This window comes from Erythrolamprus reginae, chromosome 1 (genome assembly GCF_031021105.1).
Source record: "Erythrolamprus reginae isolate rEryReg1 chromosome 1, rEryReg1.hap1, whole genome shotgun sequence".
Lineage (NCBI taxonomy): Eukaryota > Metazoa > Chordata > Lepidosauria > Squamata > Dipsadidae > Erythrolamprus > Erythrolamprus reginae.
In genome coordinates, this window is record NC_091950.1 from 263,468,038 (window position 1) to 263,484,270 (window position 16,233).

General features: G+C 41.7%; 1 protein-coding gene across 5 annotated transcripts in view; it reads left to right on the forward strand.

Annotated features, from left to right (window-relative positions):
* The window catches only part of SNTG2 (syntrophin gamma 2), a 249,146-nt gene that overhangs the window by 77,050 nt on the left and 155,863 nt on the right, over positions 1-16,233 (forward strand). For 4 of the 5 annotated variants that reach the window (XM_070732927.1, XM_070732929.1, XM_070732930.1 and 1 more), the window contains exons 3-4: positions 10,640-10,696; positions 10,775-10,832. In XM_070732927.1, the coding sequence (XP_070589028.1) occupies positions 10,640-10,696; positions 10,775-10,832 (115 nt within the window). The remainder of the gene's footprint in view (positions 1-10,639; positions 10,697-10,774; positions 10,833-16,233) is intronic. The other variant, XM_070732931.1, reaches the window with a different exon arrangement.

Consider the following 16,233-nt stretch of genomic DNA (forward strand, 5'->3'; position numbering starts at 1 on the left):
AGTAGAAGCAGTTGAAATAAAGGTGGTCAAATAACCTAGCAACTTTCCTCTTGAACAAAGGTGCTGGAAGGGGAATGTATCAAGAATAACCACTTGGCTTTAGAGAGAAGGGTGGACAATTTTGGGGTCACAGGTAATACGTCGATAGTAAAAATCTAGCAAGAGAAAGCATAATTTTTCAGAGTTAGTGCAAACAGCAGAGACTTGGGATTCTCCACAGTGGTACAAAACGAAGAAGGGAAAGTGCATGTTTGGACAATATTAATTTCACCAATTTTCCTCAGTTTTTTATTATAAGCAATATGATTGGCTATGCTTTTTTGTGCTTTCCTTTATCCATGCATATGCATAGAGACACATGTTTAAACACATGTTTCTAAGCAGATAATTACTGAAAGTCAACATTCCCTTTCATTTTTCCGTTTCTAAATAGCTGGATATCTTTGTCCATGCTTTCTTGTCTTGTCCACACTCCACCTTTCATTTCCCATCTATTCAAGCCACCTGTTCACTTTCTTCTTTTTACAAAAACCTCATCCCTGATTCTTTCATTTTTGCCATTTACTGGAGTATAATAGAAAACTCTCACAAATGTATGAATTCCTACTTTGATAAGCATAGATGACACCATACTTTCTGAGGAATCCTTTAATTTTTTTTCTCTGACAATTTGCTTTGACTGCTTTGCTTTTTTGCCTTTATTTATTAACTCCATTCTGCAAAATCAAATCCTTTTCATTCAGATCTGTTGCTTCCTTCCACCATCTATTCATTGTGTGTGTGTGTGTGTGTGTGTGTACAGTTTTCCCTCGATTTTCACGGGTTCAAACTTCGCAAAAAGTCTATATCACGGTTTTCCAAAAATATTAATTAAAAAATACTTTGCAGTTCTTTTCCCTATACCACGGTTTTTTCCGCCCAATGACGTCATTTGTCATTGCCAAACTTTCGTCCACCTTTAATAAATATTTTTTTAATAAACTTTAATAAATAAACATGGTGAGTAATAATCTAAATGGTTGCTAAGAGAATGGGAAATTGTAATGTAGGGTTTTAAAGTGTTAAGGGAAGGCTTGTGATACTGTTCATAGCCAAAAATAGTGTATCTCTACTTTGCAGAAATTCAACTTTCACGGGCAGTCTCGGTCGCATCCCCCATGAAAACCAAGGGAAAACTGTATAAATATAGTCACATGTTTTTGCTGAATTTGAAAATTAAGGGAGACTAGGATAGATCTATTTCAGCCTTATTTTGTCCTCATCAGCTAGCCATACCCTCACTGGGACTTGAACTTGCAACCTTGGCCTTGTATGGCAGAGAATTAACCTCCAGGCTACAATATCCAATCCCTTCAGCTCTGTACCAGGGAAGGGTTACATGTTATTTGTGTCAAATCACCCTGGTATATATATATTCATTGTATATACTTTTCTTTTTTTCCTTTCAGACAGTGTTACTCTTTACCATTTACTTCTCTTACATTACAATTATCCATTTATGTATTTAAAAACCCTGCTGTTCTGTTCGGGTCGTATGTGACCCGAAACCAAGTTTGAGTCCCCTGTAAAACATTTTCCCTACATATCTGAAACTTGAAATTTCATGACTTTTCATCATTTCAGGGGTTCTCTCTATGAGAATTTTTTTTGGGGGGTGGGGGGCTTAGTTTTTGCTGGGCAAAAAAAGTTACAAATCTTCTGTTCGGGTCACATACGACCCGGACCGAAAACTCTTCATTTGAAGTGCTTATGTTTGGTCAATTTGTAAACATTTTTCACTTGGAAAGTAGTCTGAACATTTCTGCACACAATGATATGAAAATTGAAATGAAAAAAGTAAATCTTATTGGTTTATTTTGCGGATATAATGCACGCCCCCCCCCCGTTTTTGTGAATTTTTTTTCAATTTATGGATAGTTTTGCTTGCAAAATGCATTCTATTTTACTAAAGTTGGTGTGGGATTGGTAGCTTGAACATTTCTGAATATAAGAAAAATATAAAGGAACTGAAAAAAATGATTCTTATTGGTTTTTTAACATCAGAAATAAGCCCCCCCCCCCCTCGGCTGCTTGCATCCATTTTCACTTTTTATTTTTTTATGCTCCAAATCCGAAATATTCTTTAAAATCTTAGGCATTCATTTACTCAATTTACCAATGCTGATCATCAAAAAAATATTTGTGGGGGTGGGGGGGAAATGTTTTTTCTGGGCAAAAAAAAGTCATGTTTACTCTGTTCGGGTCATATAGACCCGGACCAAAATGATTTTTTTTAGGTACTTGAATTTGATCTTTTTGAAAACTTTTTCAACTGGAAAACTAGTTTGAACATTTATGAACATAATGATATGAAAATTGAACTGGAAAAATTGAGACTTATATTTTTATGTTGATCAAAAAGCCCCTCCCCCCATCCTTTCTCCTTGGAGGGAGGAGTCGACAGTCAGGATGGGTTGTACTCGCTTGTAAGAGGCGTGTCCGAGTCATAGAAGTATAAAAAGGCTGGAACCGCCCACAGACCCAGTTTTTCTGACTCGCTTCTAACAGAGACACGTGGCAGCACAACCTATTTTGTATGTGACTCCTTATAAATGATCTCATTAGGTTAGTAATTCTACTTTATTCAGTTTAAATTGGTCCTGAGGAAGCAGTAGGGTGCGGTGACCTCTTGGTACAGCTCTATCTGCTGGGTGGTAGGGCCCCAGGCCTTCCACACCCCCCTGGCTCCTTTTTTTGTCTCCTTCTGCCGTTAGGGCTGCCTTGGAGCCACTCGCAGGCAAGCCATAAGCCTGGTGAGGGCTTCTGACTGGTTACAGTCTGGCTCTCTTTGCCAACGTTTTCCCTAGTCAGAACGGGCGAGACCTCAGAGTGACCACTTTCCCCTGTAGCTGGTTACAGCTTCAGTGGTGATTCATTTTATCTTGATTCCCTACCAGAGAGCTGGTTTCTGACTCCGTGTCAGATTTTCCAGGAAGCTTGGGAGAGAGTAAAAAAAAAAAAAAAAAAAAAAGGGGCCGATAGCTTGTGACGCAGCAGAAATTGTCTGTTTACTTAATTCTCTGGCCTCAGCTAGGAGGCGTTAATTGCTTCTCCTAGTATCTCAGGGAAGTTTTTTCAAGCCCCTGTTGATTCCTTCTCAGGGGGTTTTGTTTGTTTTTTTGTTTTTTGGATAGTAAACCCTCTTAGAGAGGTTTTTTCCCCCCCCTAATTATCGGCCGGCTGGAATTCATACAGTTCCAAGCTACTCCAGTTCCAAGCAACTCCAGCTCTTTTGGCGCCATCTGCTGGCTTAATTCTATAACGGTCTCAGTACCTTCCCATATTCTGGAGAATTTATTCAGACCAGGCTGTAAAGAAGGAGATAGGGACTAGGTTATTTTCTATATATTTAGATCTCCCTTGCAAGGGACATTTTCAACAATTTTTATTTAGTCACCTTTGTTTTATTTGTCCCATCACAGACCCCTGCAAGGGGACTTTGTCTTACTAACTTTTCCTCTACCTTTTATTCCCTTCTCCCTTTTTCTAGCTGTCTTGCCATGTCAGACCTAGCTAAAGCAGGAGGGAAAAGAACCAAAAAATCTGTCAGGCCTCTACAAATGGATTCTGATCTCATGTCCCCTATTCCAGACAACATAATCCCTACTCCTCAACCTTCGAAAGCAGAGAGGCGTAGGGATCTTACCCTTCAACGCCTCCATGAGAGAGCAGCTAGGGCTCTTTCCCCTACTCCCAGAATTCCTAATCAGGCTCCAGCTACTATTACCCCTTCTGGGTCCGCTGAAACTCTGGCTGCCAGCGTTTGGGGCCCAGCTGGTTTGCCAAATCAAAATTTGATCCCAGACACTTCTAGACCCCCAGTTCCTCTTTCTCCTACGATTCTCATTGCACCTCCAGTTCAACCTGGCCCTTCCTCAGAGGTCTCTCAACAGATTCCTCAAGTGATGCCTCCCCCAGAAGTCCACCCTTCCTCTTCATCAACCTTTGATGCAGCAGCTATCCAGAGGTGGATTGATTCAGCAATTCAACGCAGCATTGAACTTAAGCTTAGCACCTTAACCACTACCATTCCTTCTAGACCAGTACCTGCGCCACCAGTGGCCCCTCTTTCCCTTGCTGCCTCTATCCTCAGACCTACCCAAGATTCTTGGTCTGACTCCTCGGCTGAGGAGTCGGATTCTTCTGACAAGGAACCTCCAGAGGGGGGTCATGCCGGTCTGTCTGAGGACGAAGAAGCTTCTCCAGCATTGCCTATATCAGCAGCCTTATTCCCAGCAGAGTTATTTTCTACCATTTTGTTGAAGGCTCGTTCAACTGCGGGGCTCACAGCTCCGCCCACTCAAGCCCAACCTTCTGCTTCCCAAGTGGAGACCCTGTGGAATCCTTACACGGAGGAGCAAGACATAATACCGGCCCCGCCACTCTTCGTAGAGACTATTACTAAACAATGCCTAAATCCGGCAGCAGGTCCAGCTCCTTCTAATCTAGAGAAGAGATTTTTTAATGTAGCTCTGGAGCTCGCCTCTTTCCTAGAGCCCCCCGCTATAGACTTCTCAGTTCTTGCCCTGCATTCTTCAGAGAACCTGCCGGGAAAGGAGGAGGATCTTCTAAAGGGAGAAGACCGTAAAATTGATCAGCTCCTGCAGAAGAGTCATCAATCCGCTGCTTGGGCAATTAAAGGAGCTACAACCTCTTCCTTTTTCGCCAGGTCCATGCTCATCTATATCAGACAGTTGCAGGAACAGATTCCGGCTTCTGACATCTCAGCCCAACAAAGCCTGAACAAGATGTTTGCCACCTGTCAACTACTTGCGGATACTACTCTTTATACATCACGGTTTGCAGCCAAAACCATGGCCTCCTCAATAGCGGCCAGGAGGATGACCTGGCTGAAGAAGTGGCAAGTGGATATTAAACACAAGTGGCGTTTTGCTACAGCAGAATACAAGGGTAAGAACCTTTTCGGTGATGTCCTGGAGCCCTTCCTCATCGATTCTAAGGACAAAAAGAAGATCCTACCCTCAAGCCAGAGGAAATCTTCTCAACGTCCATCTCCTTACTATCGTCGACCTTTTCGTCAGACTGATCAATCCTTCTCCTACTACAGAAGCTCAGCTCAACAGAGCTACAAACCTCACAATTTCCAGGACAAGAACTCTAGAGGCAGAGGAACCAAACGGCCCTTTCGCGGATCTGCAGGAAGCCGTCAGGGCCGAAGAGGTAGGTGGTGATATCCTCCACCCCGATCCCTTTTCAGTTCCCATCGGTGGTCGCCTTGCTAAGTTTGCCTCCCATTGGTCTGCCATTTCCTCAGATTCCTGGGTTCTCAATACAGTGGCAAGGGGTTTACATTTGGAGTTTCTTTCCCCTCCCCCCTCTTTCTTCATTGCCTGTTCTATTCCCAAAGATCCCTCTAAGAGGGCCCTAATGGACCAGGCCATACAGCACCTGTTAGACATTCGGGCCATTCAGCCCGTTCCCCCTGAATTTCAGGGCCAAGGTTTTTATTCTATTCTCTTCCTTGTCCCCAAATCCTCGGGGGGCTGGAGACCTATTCTGGATTTGAAACGCCTTAACCTGTATATAAAATATCACAAGTTTAAGATGCACTCTCTTAAAACTATCCTAGCCTGCGTCAGAAGGGGAGACTTCATGGCATCTCTGGACCTAACTGAAGCCTACTTACATATCCTCATAGCTAAGGAACATCGTAGGTTCCTTCGTTTCTCCTATGCCGGAAGGCATTTTCAGTACCGGGCCCTTCCTTTTGGTCTATCCTCAGCCCCCCGGGTTTTCACCAAGATTTTATCAGTTTTAGCTGCCCATCTTAGATCTATACCCATTCGTCTTCAATTCTATTTGGATGATGTCCTGGTATTAGCGAAGTCCTTTAGCCTTGCTCAGGACCACTTGAAGACCACTGTCGAGGTCCTTACAGCTCACGGTTTTTCTATTAATATTCAGAAAAGCCATCTCACCCCGGCTACCTCTATCCTCCATTTGGGTACAGTTATCAACTCCTCAGTGGGTCTAGTAAGTCTCTCCCCTGAACGGATAAGTAGCATTAGGGGGTTGGCGTCCCTAATCCAGGGCGACCCTTTCCCCACCCTCTCCTCCCTTTCTTCCTTGTTAGGGAAGATGGTTTCCTGTTTTTCCATTGTTCCCTGGGCTAGACTTCACTCTCGAGATCTCCAGTGGTTTTTACTTCCCTTCCAAAAACTTGGACAGGCCCACTTGGCAAGACGAACCCTTCTTCCTCCACAGGTCCAAAGATCCCTGACGTGGTGGAAGTCCGAAGCCATCGAGGACGGTACCCTGTTCCGATCCTCCCCCACCGTAACCATCACCACGGACGCCAGTCTGTCGGGATGGGGAGCTCATTGCGGCCAGCAGCAGGCTCAGGGCCTTTGGGACACAAGCCAGTCTTCCTGCCCCATCAACTGGCTGGAGTTACACACAGTTTTCCTGGCCCTCAAGAGCTTCAGCCACCTGATTGCCGGACAGGACGTCCTCATCAGGACCGACAATATGGCCACCAAGGCACATATCAACCGTCAAGGGGGCACCAGGTCCAGGACTCTGATGCTAGAGGCCAAGAAGATCGGCCTCTGGGCAGAGAGACACTTGTCCTCTCTCCGATCGGAACACATATCGGGGACAGACAACATACAGGCGGATGCCCTCAGCCGGGCAACAGTAAAGCAAACGGAGTGGAAATTAGATCCGAGAGTTTTTCAGCAAATCTCAATGAGGTTCGGCAAACCATTAATAGATCTGTTTGCTTCCCCTCTCAACACCCAACTTCCCCGCTTCTTCTCCCGCTTCCCGTCCCGGGGGGCGGAGAACTACGATGCCCTCCACTGTCCCTGGCCCAGGGGACTACTGTACGCTTTTCCTCCATTACCTATCCTTCCCCAAGTCATCCACAAGATATTGGAGGAGCAAGCGGAGGTAATATTGATAGCTCCCTTATGGCCCAGGCAACCCTGGTTTGCGGACTTAAAAATGTTGTCGGTGGTGGAGCCATGGCAAATACCAGTGAACCCTCAACTGCTCTCCCAGGGGTCCCTCCTACACCCGGACCCAGGCAGGTGCCGCTTGACCGCCTGGCTTTTGAGCGGAGCGTCCTGAGGAGTCAGGATTTTGACAACGATGTCATTGATTATATTCATAAGGCTCGCAAACCTTCCACGGAGCGTATTTACTCCTCAACCTGGAAAACCTTTAGCTCCTGGTGTGAGTCCCAAGGATTGTCTCCAATTCGCATTCCCCTCTCAAAGGTCCTTAAATTTCTAAAACATGGCCTAGATAAGGGTCTCTCTCTGAATACCATTAAGCGGCAAACTGCAGCTCTTTCCTCCATCATCGCTTGTGACACCTGGATATCCCTTGCTCATGTTCCTTTGGTGTCCAGATTCCTCAGGGGCGTTTCCAACTCGCACCCCCCTGTGGTCCACCGTTTCCCCACTTGGGACCTCCCAAAGGTGTTGTATTCGTTAACAGAGCCTCCTTATGAGCCTCTACAAGAGGCTTCTCTACGATATCTCTCCTTCAAGGTATCTTTCCTAATTGCCATCACAACGGCCAGACGGATATCCGAGTTAGCAGCATTATCTGTCAGAGAGGACCTATGCCTTTTTCACCAAGACAAAGTAGTCCTCCGCCTTGACCCGTCCTTTCTCCCCAAAATCAATTCAATTTTCCACCGGAGTCAGGACATTATTCTACCAACCTTCTGCTCCCGACCTTCTCACCCTTCGGAACGCAGATGGCACACGCTTGACGTGAGGAGAGCTCTTCGTGTTTATTTGAAAAGAACACGGCCCATCAGGCAATCTGAGGCCCTGTTTATTTTTTTCTCCCCTCAAAAGATCGGCCTCAAAGCTTCTTCGTCCACCATTGGTCGATGGATCCGTGGGGCCATTGCCAAAGCCTATGACGTAGAGGGCGTCCAGAGGCCTCTAGGTATAACCGCACACTCCACTAGGAGTGCGGCTTCCTCGGCGGCCTGGGCCACTCAATGCCCCCTGGAGGACTTATGCAAGGCGGCTACCTGGACCTCTCTCACTCCTTTTATCCGCCACTATAAGATCGATAAATTTGCCTCAGCACAGGCGGCCTTTGGGCGGAGGGTCCTACAACAAGTAGTGGAAGTTGCCCATCCCTCGGGACAATAACTTTGACATGTCCCATCCTGACTGTCGACTCCTCCCTCCAAGGAGAATGAGCGTTGACTCACCTGATACGCTCTTTCTCTTGGTAGAGGAGTCGACAGTCAGTTCCCTCCCCTTATCTACCTTTTTCTTCTCTCCTTGTTTTTTCCCTTCTTCAATGTAGAGCTGAAGAAGTTTCCTGTATATGGTTCAGGGTTTTTTTCTTGAATTAGTTGAATCTAGGAGTCTGAGTTGTGCTGCCACTCCGAGTCATTGTTTTCAGTTACGTCATCAAAACTGGGTCTGTGGGCGGTTCCAGCCTTTTTATACTTCTATGACTCGGACACGCCTCTTACAAGCGAGTACAACCCATCCTGACTGTCGACTCCTCTACCAAGAGAAAGAGCGTATCAGGTGAGTCAACGCTCATTCTGAATTTCGTGTCAATTTCTATTTTTTAAGGCTACAAATCCCTAAGGAATTTTCCCCCAAAAGGTTTGATATACTAAATTGAACAGTCCTGAACATAAGAAAAATATAAATGAACTGAAAAAAATGGTTCTTATTGGTTTATTTTTGCCACAAAAGGGCTACCCCCCCTCGGCCTTGCTGTGTGCCATTATTGTCACTTTTTATACATATTTGGCTAGAAATATTTGGAATATCCTTTTGAAACAATCCTGAACATAAGAAAAATAGAAATGAACTGAACAAAATGATTCTTATTGGTTTATTTTTGAATATAAAACCATATTGTCTTGTACTCGAGTATAAGCCTACTCGAGTATAAGCCTATTTGAGTATAAGCATGGGGGGCCATTTATGTGCAAAATAAACCAATATGCATCAATTTTTCCAGTTCAATTTTCATATCATTATGTTCAGAAATGTTCAAGCTACAAATCCCACACCAACTTTAGTAAAATAGAATGTATTTTGCTAGCAAAACTATCCATAAAGTGAAGACTATTTCAAAAAAACGGGGGGGCATGCATTTCATCAACAAAATAAACCAATATGCATCAATGTTTCCAGTTCAATTTTCATATCATTATGTTCAGAAATGTTCAAGCTACCAATCCCACACCAACTTTAGTAAAATAGAATGGATTTTGCAAGCAAAACTATCCATAAATTGAAAAAAATTCACAAAAATGGGGGGGGGCATTATATCCGCAAAATAAACCAATAAGATTTCCTTTTTTCATTTCAATTTTCATATCATTGTGTGCAGAAATGTTCAGACTACTTTCCAAGTGAAAAAAGTTTTCAAATTGACCAAAATAAGCACTTCAAATGAAGAGTTTTCGGTCTGTGTCGTATGTGACCCGAACATAAGATTTTTAACTTTTTTCGAACAGAACAGCAGGGTTAAAAAGATGTATGTGGCCACCCATCAGTGGTGGTTTGATTCTGGTTCGGTGGCATGTGCTGGTGGCAGGTGACTTTACCCACCCTCCCAGAATGCCTATGCGCATATGCAAAAAATGAGCCAGTAGTAAAGAGTTTTAGAACCAACTACTGTCACCCATGTTTAGAAGGATGACTCTTGATGGCTCACAGCAGTTAAATAAAATTAGTGGCTCACTGATAAATGTTTGCCAGCTTTATTGCTGCTGCCATGTTGCTAGCCCCAGAACGGTGATCAACAAATTAGGCATTGTTCAGTAGTTCAGCTTTGCTGTCAACGGGCTTGCAGAATCCCCCAAAATTTATTTATTTATTTATTTATCAGATTTGTATGCTGCCCCTCTCCACAGACTCGGGGCGGCTCACAGCAATAATAGTACAATGTAAACAAATCTAATATTTAAGTTTAACTTAATTTAAAACCCCAATTTAAAAACCAATCATACATACTAGCATACCATGCATAAATTTTATAAGCCTAGGGGGAGGGAAAGTATCAATTCCCCCAATTGTCTCACATCATTGCATAAACTTTGTAAGTACAATAAAATAAAAAAGCATTTGATTGTTGCCAAACAAATTCATATAGGTTGACTTCTTTTGCCCTTCATGATTTGGTCAACAGGGATAAAAACATAAGATTTTTTTTTAGTAAGATATAGGAAGAATAGATTGGATTATTAACCATAATCATACTTGCACCAATTTGGGGTGCTTTGGTAATATGTAGCATAACTAAAGTCCAGTTTTACAGCAACCATGCTCAAGTCATAATCTCTATTCTAACTTGCATACCACCACATTATTTATTTATTTATTTAATTTATTTATTTATTAGTTGGACTTGTATGCCGCCCCTCTCCGAAGACTCGGGGCGACATTAACCTTTGACTAATCGATAACCCAGAAAACCTTTTGGGTGTACTAAGACTAGTATTGATTAAAGACCATATTTTTCTCCTTTTGACTTTCTAGATCAAGTATTTGCATAAACCAAAGTATATTAATAAACTTCTTAAACATACAACTAATATTGTATTTTTACCTAAATTTGTTTTTTCTACCATTTTTTAAAGCACAGAACCGTTAAACTTCGTAGACAACCAGTTGGTGGCTTGGGCTTAAGTATAAAGGTATGCATAATTTTATAATTATGTTGTTTTGTAACATATAGTGCATAAAAGAAAATTTATTTTTATCATCTCTTTCAGGGTGGTGCCGAGCACAAAGTGCCTGTTGTTATATCCAAAATACTTAAAGACCAAGCAGGTAAAGCAATTATTTATTTTCATAAGCAAAGAAAATGTAACAGTTAAATGTTAATATATATATTGCAGCAAATCAAATATTTTAAAGGTAAAAATTACTTAAATTTTACATCTTCTTAAATCTATTTCGGTTTTTTATTCATTTATTTCATTCTGTCATATCCATTTTCTACTGATTTCAAATTGAAAATGAAAAAATCTATTTGTGGCTCAATTTATTGATGCTTTCCATCTATGGGGCACTGTATTATTTACTCTTCCAAGATATTTAATCTTCTAAATTTCAAGCAGATTGACTTTAAAGTCCCAATTTTATAGGCAATTAAACAAAGTCAAATATAATTGTTTCAATAGGAGTTCCATCTCTCTTTCTCTCTTTTCTCTCTGTATATGTTACTTTCTGTTAGTGTAAATTGCTCAACATTCTATTACAGCCTCAATTATTTTTCCACTTATTTTTAAAGCCAATGAACAAGAATGAAATTTACCAAAACTATTAGGCTTGAACAGAATATTAATCTATAGGGGGAGGTTTTTAAAAATATATTTTGCAAACTGCCTGAAAAATGAATGGACATGCTTTATATCTCTGCATGCCAGTTCATTTTGAGAATTGATACATATTTTTCGGAGTATAAGATGCAGCCTCTGAGCAGATTTTAATTAAGCAAATAGCACTGGTATAGTAGTTTTTTTTGGCAATGCTGGCATCTTTAAAAGCTCCGTGGGAATCTCAAAACCCAAAACTGTTAGTTGTCACTTCATCTCGCCATGCCAGGAGAAAGGTGGGGAGGAGTGGAGATCTTTATCTGTTTAATTTATGCCATATGGGCTGCACGTGCTCTCTATTAATCTATTAGAAAAGGTGTGGCCCAGACATTATGTAGGCAAACAAGCTGCAATCAAGAACTTCCTTTCAGAGAAATCTGTGTAAGCTCACCTTGATTGCCGTAGCAACTCCCTAGTGAAACAAGAACCACAGAGATTCACGATTCTCCCGCCTGATTCTCAAATCGGGTTTCTTGAGACTTTGATTTGGAAATTTTTATTTATTGATTTTGGTGGTGATGTGTGCTGAACCGCTGGGCAGTTTGTGCCGGAAGACCCAAGTTATTTCAATATCTTGATTAATATTTCAGGCTTTGTGCACTCAGATCAATCACTTTCCTCCCCATTTCAAAAACTCAACATGTGGAGGGAATAAAAGAGCATTGTGTTTCAGTGCTGCAGCCCGAAAACACTTTCCTCCTCGATTCCACAAATGAAGCGTGTGGAGATCAAAAAATAGCATTCTATCTATCTATCTGTCTGTCTGTCTGTCTGTCTGTCTGTTTGTTTATCTGCTATGCCGCCCTTCTCCTCAGATTCTGGGTGGCTCACAACAAGAATAAATACAAAACATATAAAAATCTAAGTCTAAAAACATTCTAAAACCCCAATTTCTTAAAATCAGTCATTCCAACATGCTAGCAATACAACCGGCGATGCTCTTTTTTGATCTCCGCACACCCCATTTTTGGAATTGGGAAGGAAAATGTTTTCAGGCTGCAGCACTGACCGGAACACCCACCTCCTGAACCGCGGTGCTCTTTTTGTGCCTCCGCACACTCTGTTTTTGAAATGGGAAAAAAAGTGATTTACCTGAGGACACAGATAAATGAAATGTAATCAAACTATTGAAATAACTTGGGTCTTCTGACACAAACTGCCGAGAAGTTCAGCACATATCACCACCAAAATCAATAAATAAAAATTGCTAAATCAAGGTCTCAAGAAACCTGATTTGTGGAATCGAGCGGGAGAATCGTGAATCCCAAGCCCTTGTGTCCCCCACCTCACCCAGTCCTGTTAAATGCCCAGAATTGTTTTTTTTCTTGTTTTGCTCCCCCAAAATTAAGGTGTATATTATACTCTGAAAAATATGGTAATTGTAGTTTTCATTCACTATACAAGCAAGCATACATGAATGAATGTACGCATGCATACATGTACTAAATTCTAAATGTATACAGTGATCTCTCGGTTAGCGCGGGGGTTACGTTCCAAGACCTCCCGCGCTAACCGATTTCCGCGTTATACTGGATGCGGAAGTAAAAACCACCATCTGCGCATGTGCGCCATTTTTTTCATGGCCGCACATGCGCAGATGGTGGAGTTTGCGTGTGGGCGGCGGGGAAGACCAAGGGAAGTTTCCTTCAGCCGCCCAACAGCTGATCTGCTCCGCAGCGCGGAAGCAGCGAGGAGCCGAAGATGGGGTAAAGGCAAAGGGGAAACCCCATCTTCGGCTCCTCGCTGCTGCTGCGCTGCGGAGCGGATCAGGTGTTGGGCGGCTGAAGGAACCTTCCCTTGGTCTTCCTGCCGCCCAGGCAAAGGGGAAACTCCAAGATCGCTTGCCGCTTTGCAGCTTGGAGCCTTGCTTCGCCTCCTTCGCTGCAATAGGCAAGCGGCAAGCGGCAAGCGATCTTGAGAAAGAGAGAGAAAGGAGGGCGACTTGCCAGTCCACGCCCCCCTGGATGAACAGCCTCGCATGGCCCCAGCGCCGGGCTCCGCTGTTGCCTCCGCCCCCATTCGGCTCTGCAGCTGAGAGGCCTTCCCGGCAGAGCCCTCCCCAACAGCTCCCGCTGCCAGCGCAAAAAAGAAAAGAAAAAGAAATCCCCAAAAGAGGCAGGCACAAAGCGGGGGCACAAGGGGAGCTGCCCGGCAGAGGTTGCTTTTTTTCTTCTCGTGGGCAAGTGGAGGGGGGGAGAGAGAAGGGAGGAAGAGAGTGTGAGAGAGGAAGAAAGAGAGAGAGAAATGATAGAAAAAAGGGGAGAAAAAAGAGAAATGAGAAAATGATTGAAGCATAGTGACAGGAAAGAAAGAGAAAGAGACAGAGAAGTGACTCTTGGTGATGACGTATGACATCATCGGGTGGGAAAAACCGTGGTATAGCAAAAAAACCGTGGAGTATTTTTTAATTAATATTTTTTGAAAAACCGCATTGCAGCGTTTCGCACTAATCGAGACCGTGCTAATCGAGGGATCACTGTAGTAGAAACTTATCATCATCTCACTCTGAAGCAATCTTGTGGAGAGCAATTTAGTGATGGACTTAACTGTACCACAAGAAGTTGCATACATAAAATTAGATATGTAGAATATAGAATCTGTCCAAAGGAGTTGTTAACAACTTTAGAAAAAGAAGAAACAGAATCTTTCTGTTTGTTTGTTTGTTTGTTCACTCATGGTATAAAATGAACAAACATTTTTGAGTGTTTGAAAAAAATCCCAAAAAGCTTAGAACACTCACAAAAAGTTAATATTATGAACACGAATGAAAAAAACTTAAATGAAAAAGAAATGAAAACCAAATTTCAGACAAAATTTGAGAGTATAAAGAAAGCCTTAACAACATAATAATTGTCTATAATTTTTTTAAAAAGCAATAAGTATGATCCCTAAGGAATAGCAGAATCCCAGAAGTATGCTTAAAGAAAAAGGATTTTTATTGAAATTTATTACATTATTCTGACATATTGGCTTCTGGTTGCTTAAGAAGAAAAGTTCTATTGTTGAGGATAATCTATGTTTTTATTTATTTCCTTTAGTCTTCTTCAATTGCGTTAACACCTTCCTAAATTGTAGGCATCTTCCTTCCTTGTTCAGTTTTTGAAAGATTTGGGTTGACAAAGGAAAAATAAAGAACATGTTGCACAAGATTTTTCTTCTGAACATCCTGTGAAAAAGCAAGCTCATTTTTGCTAAGATGCAAAATGAATTTTATTATTCTTAATCAGGGCATGCTGAGACAGAAGTCTGCAATTTTCAACAAGCCACCTATAAATGCTAGAAGAATGTAGACAAGAAAGAATCATACATTGTGTGATAACGATATACCAAATTAGGTACATCTTTAAATTGAAATTGTGGTATCCCTGGATAATGCCCACCCCAATTTACTTGTACTCTCTAGATTCGCCACTCTTTCCACTTGTTAATTTTCCAGTAATGTCCCCACTTTTGGTAAACAGTATTCTATTTACAAATTCTTGATATTCAGGAATATACTTAAGGCTTTCTAACTGCAGTTCTTATGTGTTTCAAATTAAAAATCTGAAAGAGGCAATTTAAGCCACTGAATCAAATCTCCTTTTCACTGAAGGAATCTAAATTAAATACAACCCAAAAGATTACTAGAACTCCCTCCTCAGTCTCTGTATCTGATGTAGCCCCATTAACTTTGCAATTTCTGAACTCCTAAAAGGCTTAGGCATTGCTGTTGCCTATTAAAAAGTTGACTACCCTCTGATTAATATAAATGATACTTCTTTTTCCAACGTTGATAATAACTACTTTGGGCAGATTCTATATTACTAGGCAGAGTTCTTAGGGAGTTGGGTGGCATAAAAAAACCGAATAGACAGACAGATAGCAGGCAGATAAATATTATTTAGCCTCTACTTGAACATCCCCAGTGGGATATGGGAATCCACAACCTCTTTCAGTCTATTTTGTCTATTGTTTTTCCTTAACAACTATGCAGTAGTCCTTGACTTGAGACCACAATTGAGCCCCATATTTCTGTTGTTAAGTGAGACATTTGTTAAGTGAGTTTTGCTCCATTTTATGATTTTTCTTGCCACAGTTGTTAAGTGAATCACTGCAGTTGATAAGTTAATAATTTGGTTGTTAAGTGAATCTGGCTTCCTCATAGATTTTGCTTATCAGAAGGTTGCAAAAGGTGCAGCTGTCATAAGTATGAACTAGTTGCCACTGTGTCGTAACTGTGAAAAATTGTCATTAGTCACTCTTTTCAGTGCTGTTATAACTTTGACTGTTCACTAAATGAACTGTTGTAAGTTGAGGACTACCTGTAATTCTTGGTTTCCTGTAATTTAAATCCATTATTCTATATCCTGCATTCTAGAAAGATGGAAAAATGGTTTCAGTCATATTTTATTTGACGTCATTTCATGAATTGGTATTTATTTTTCTACTCCCTTGTAAAGTTTCCCTTAAAGGATATGACTAATTTACACAAACAAAGATGGCTACTCTAAAATATTGTGGAGCTCCCTGTGATCAGCACCCGGTCTTTATTTTGCATTATTGGCCCTTCAGGCGCATGCTAAATCAACTGCCACATGCAGAAAATATGATTTTGAAAATCAGCTGATTAGTGCTTTGCTTGCTACCATGATCAGCAGGAAATAGACACATCTTCCAGCTTCCTTTATGACTTTGGCCCACCCAATATACAGGTAGTCCTCAACAAGTAGACCACAATTGAGCCCAGCATTTCTGTTGTTAACTGAAATGTTTGTTAAGTGAGTTTTGCCCCACTTTCTGACTTTTCTTGCCACAGTTGTTAAGTGATTCACTGAAATGGTTAAGTCAGTGACATGGTTGTTAAGTGAATCCAG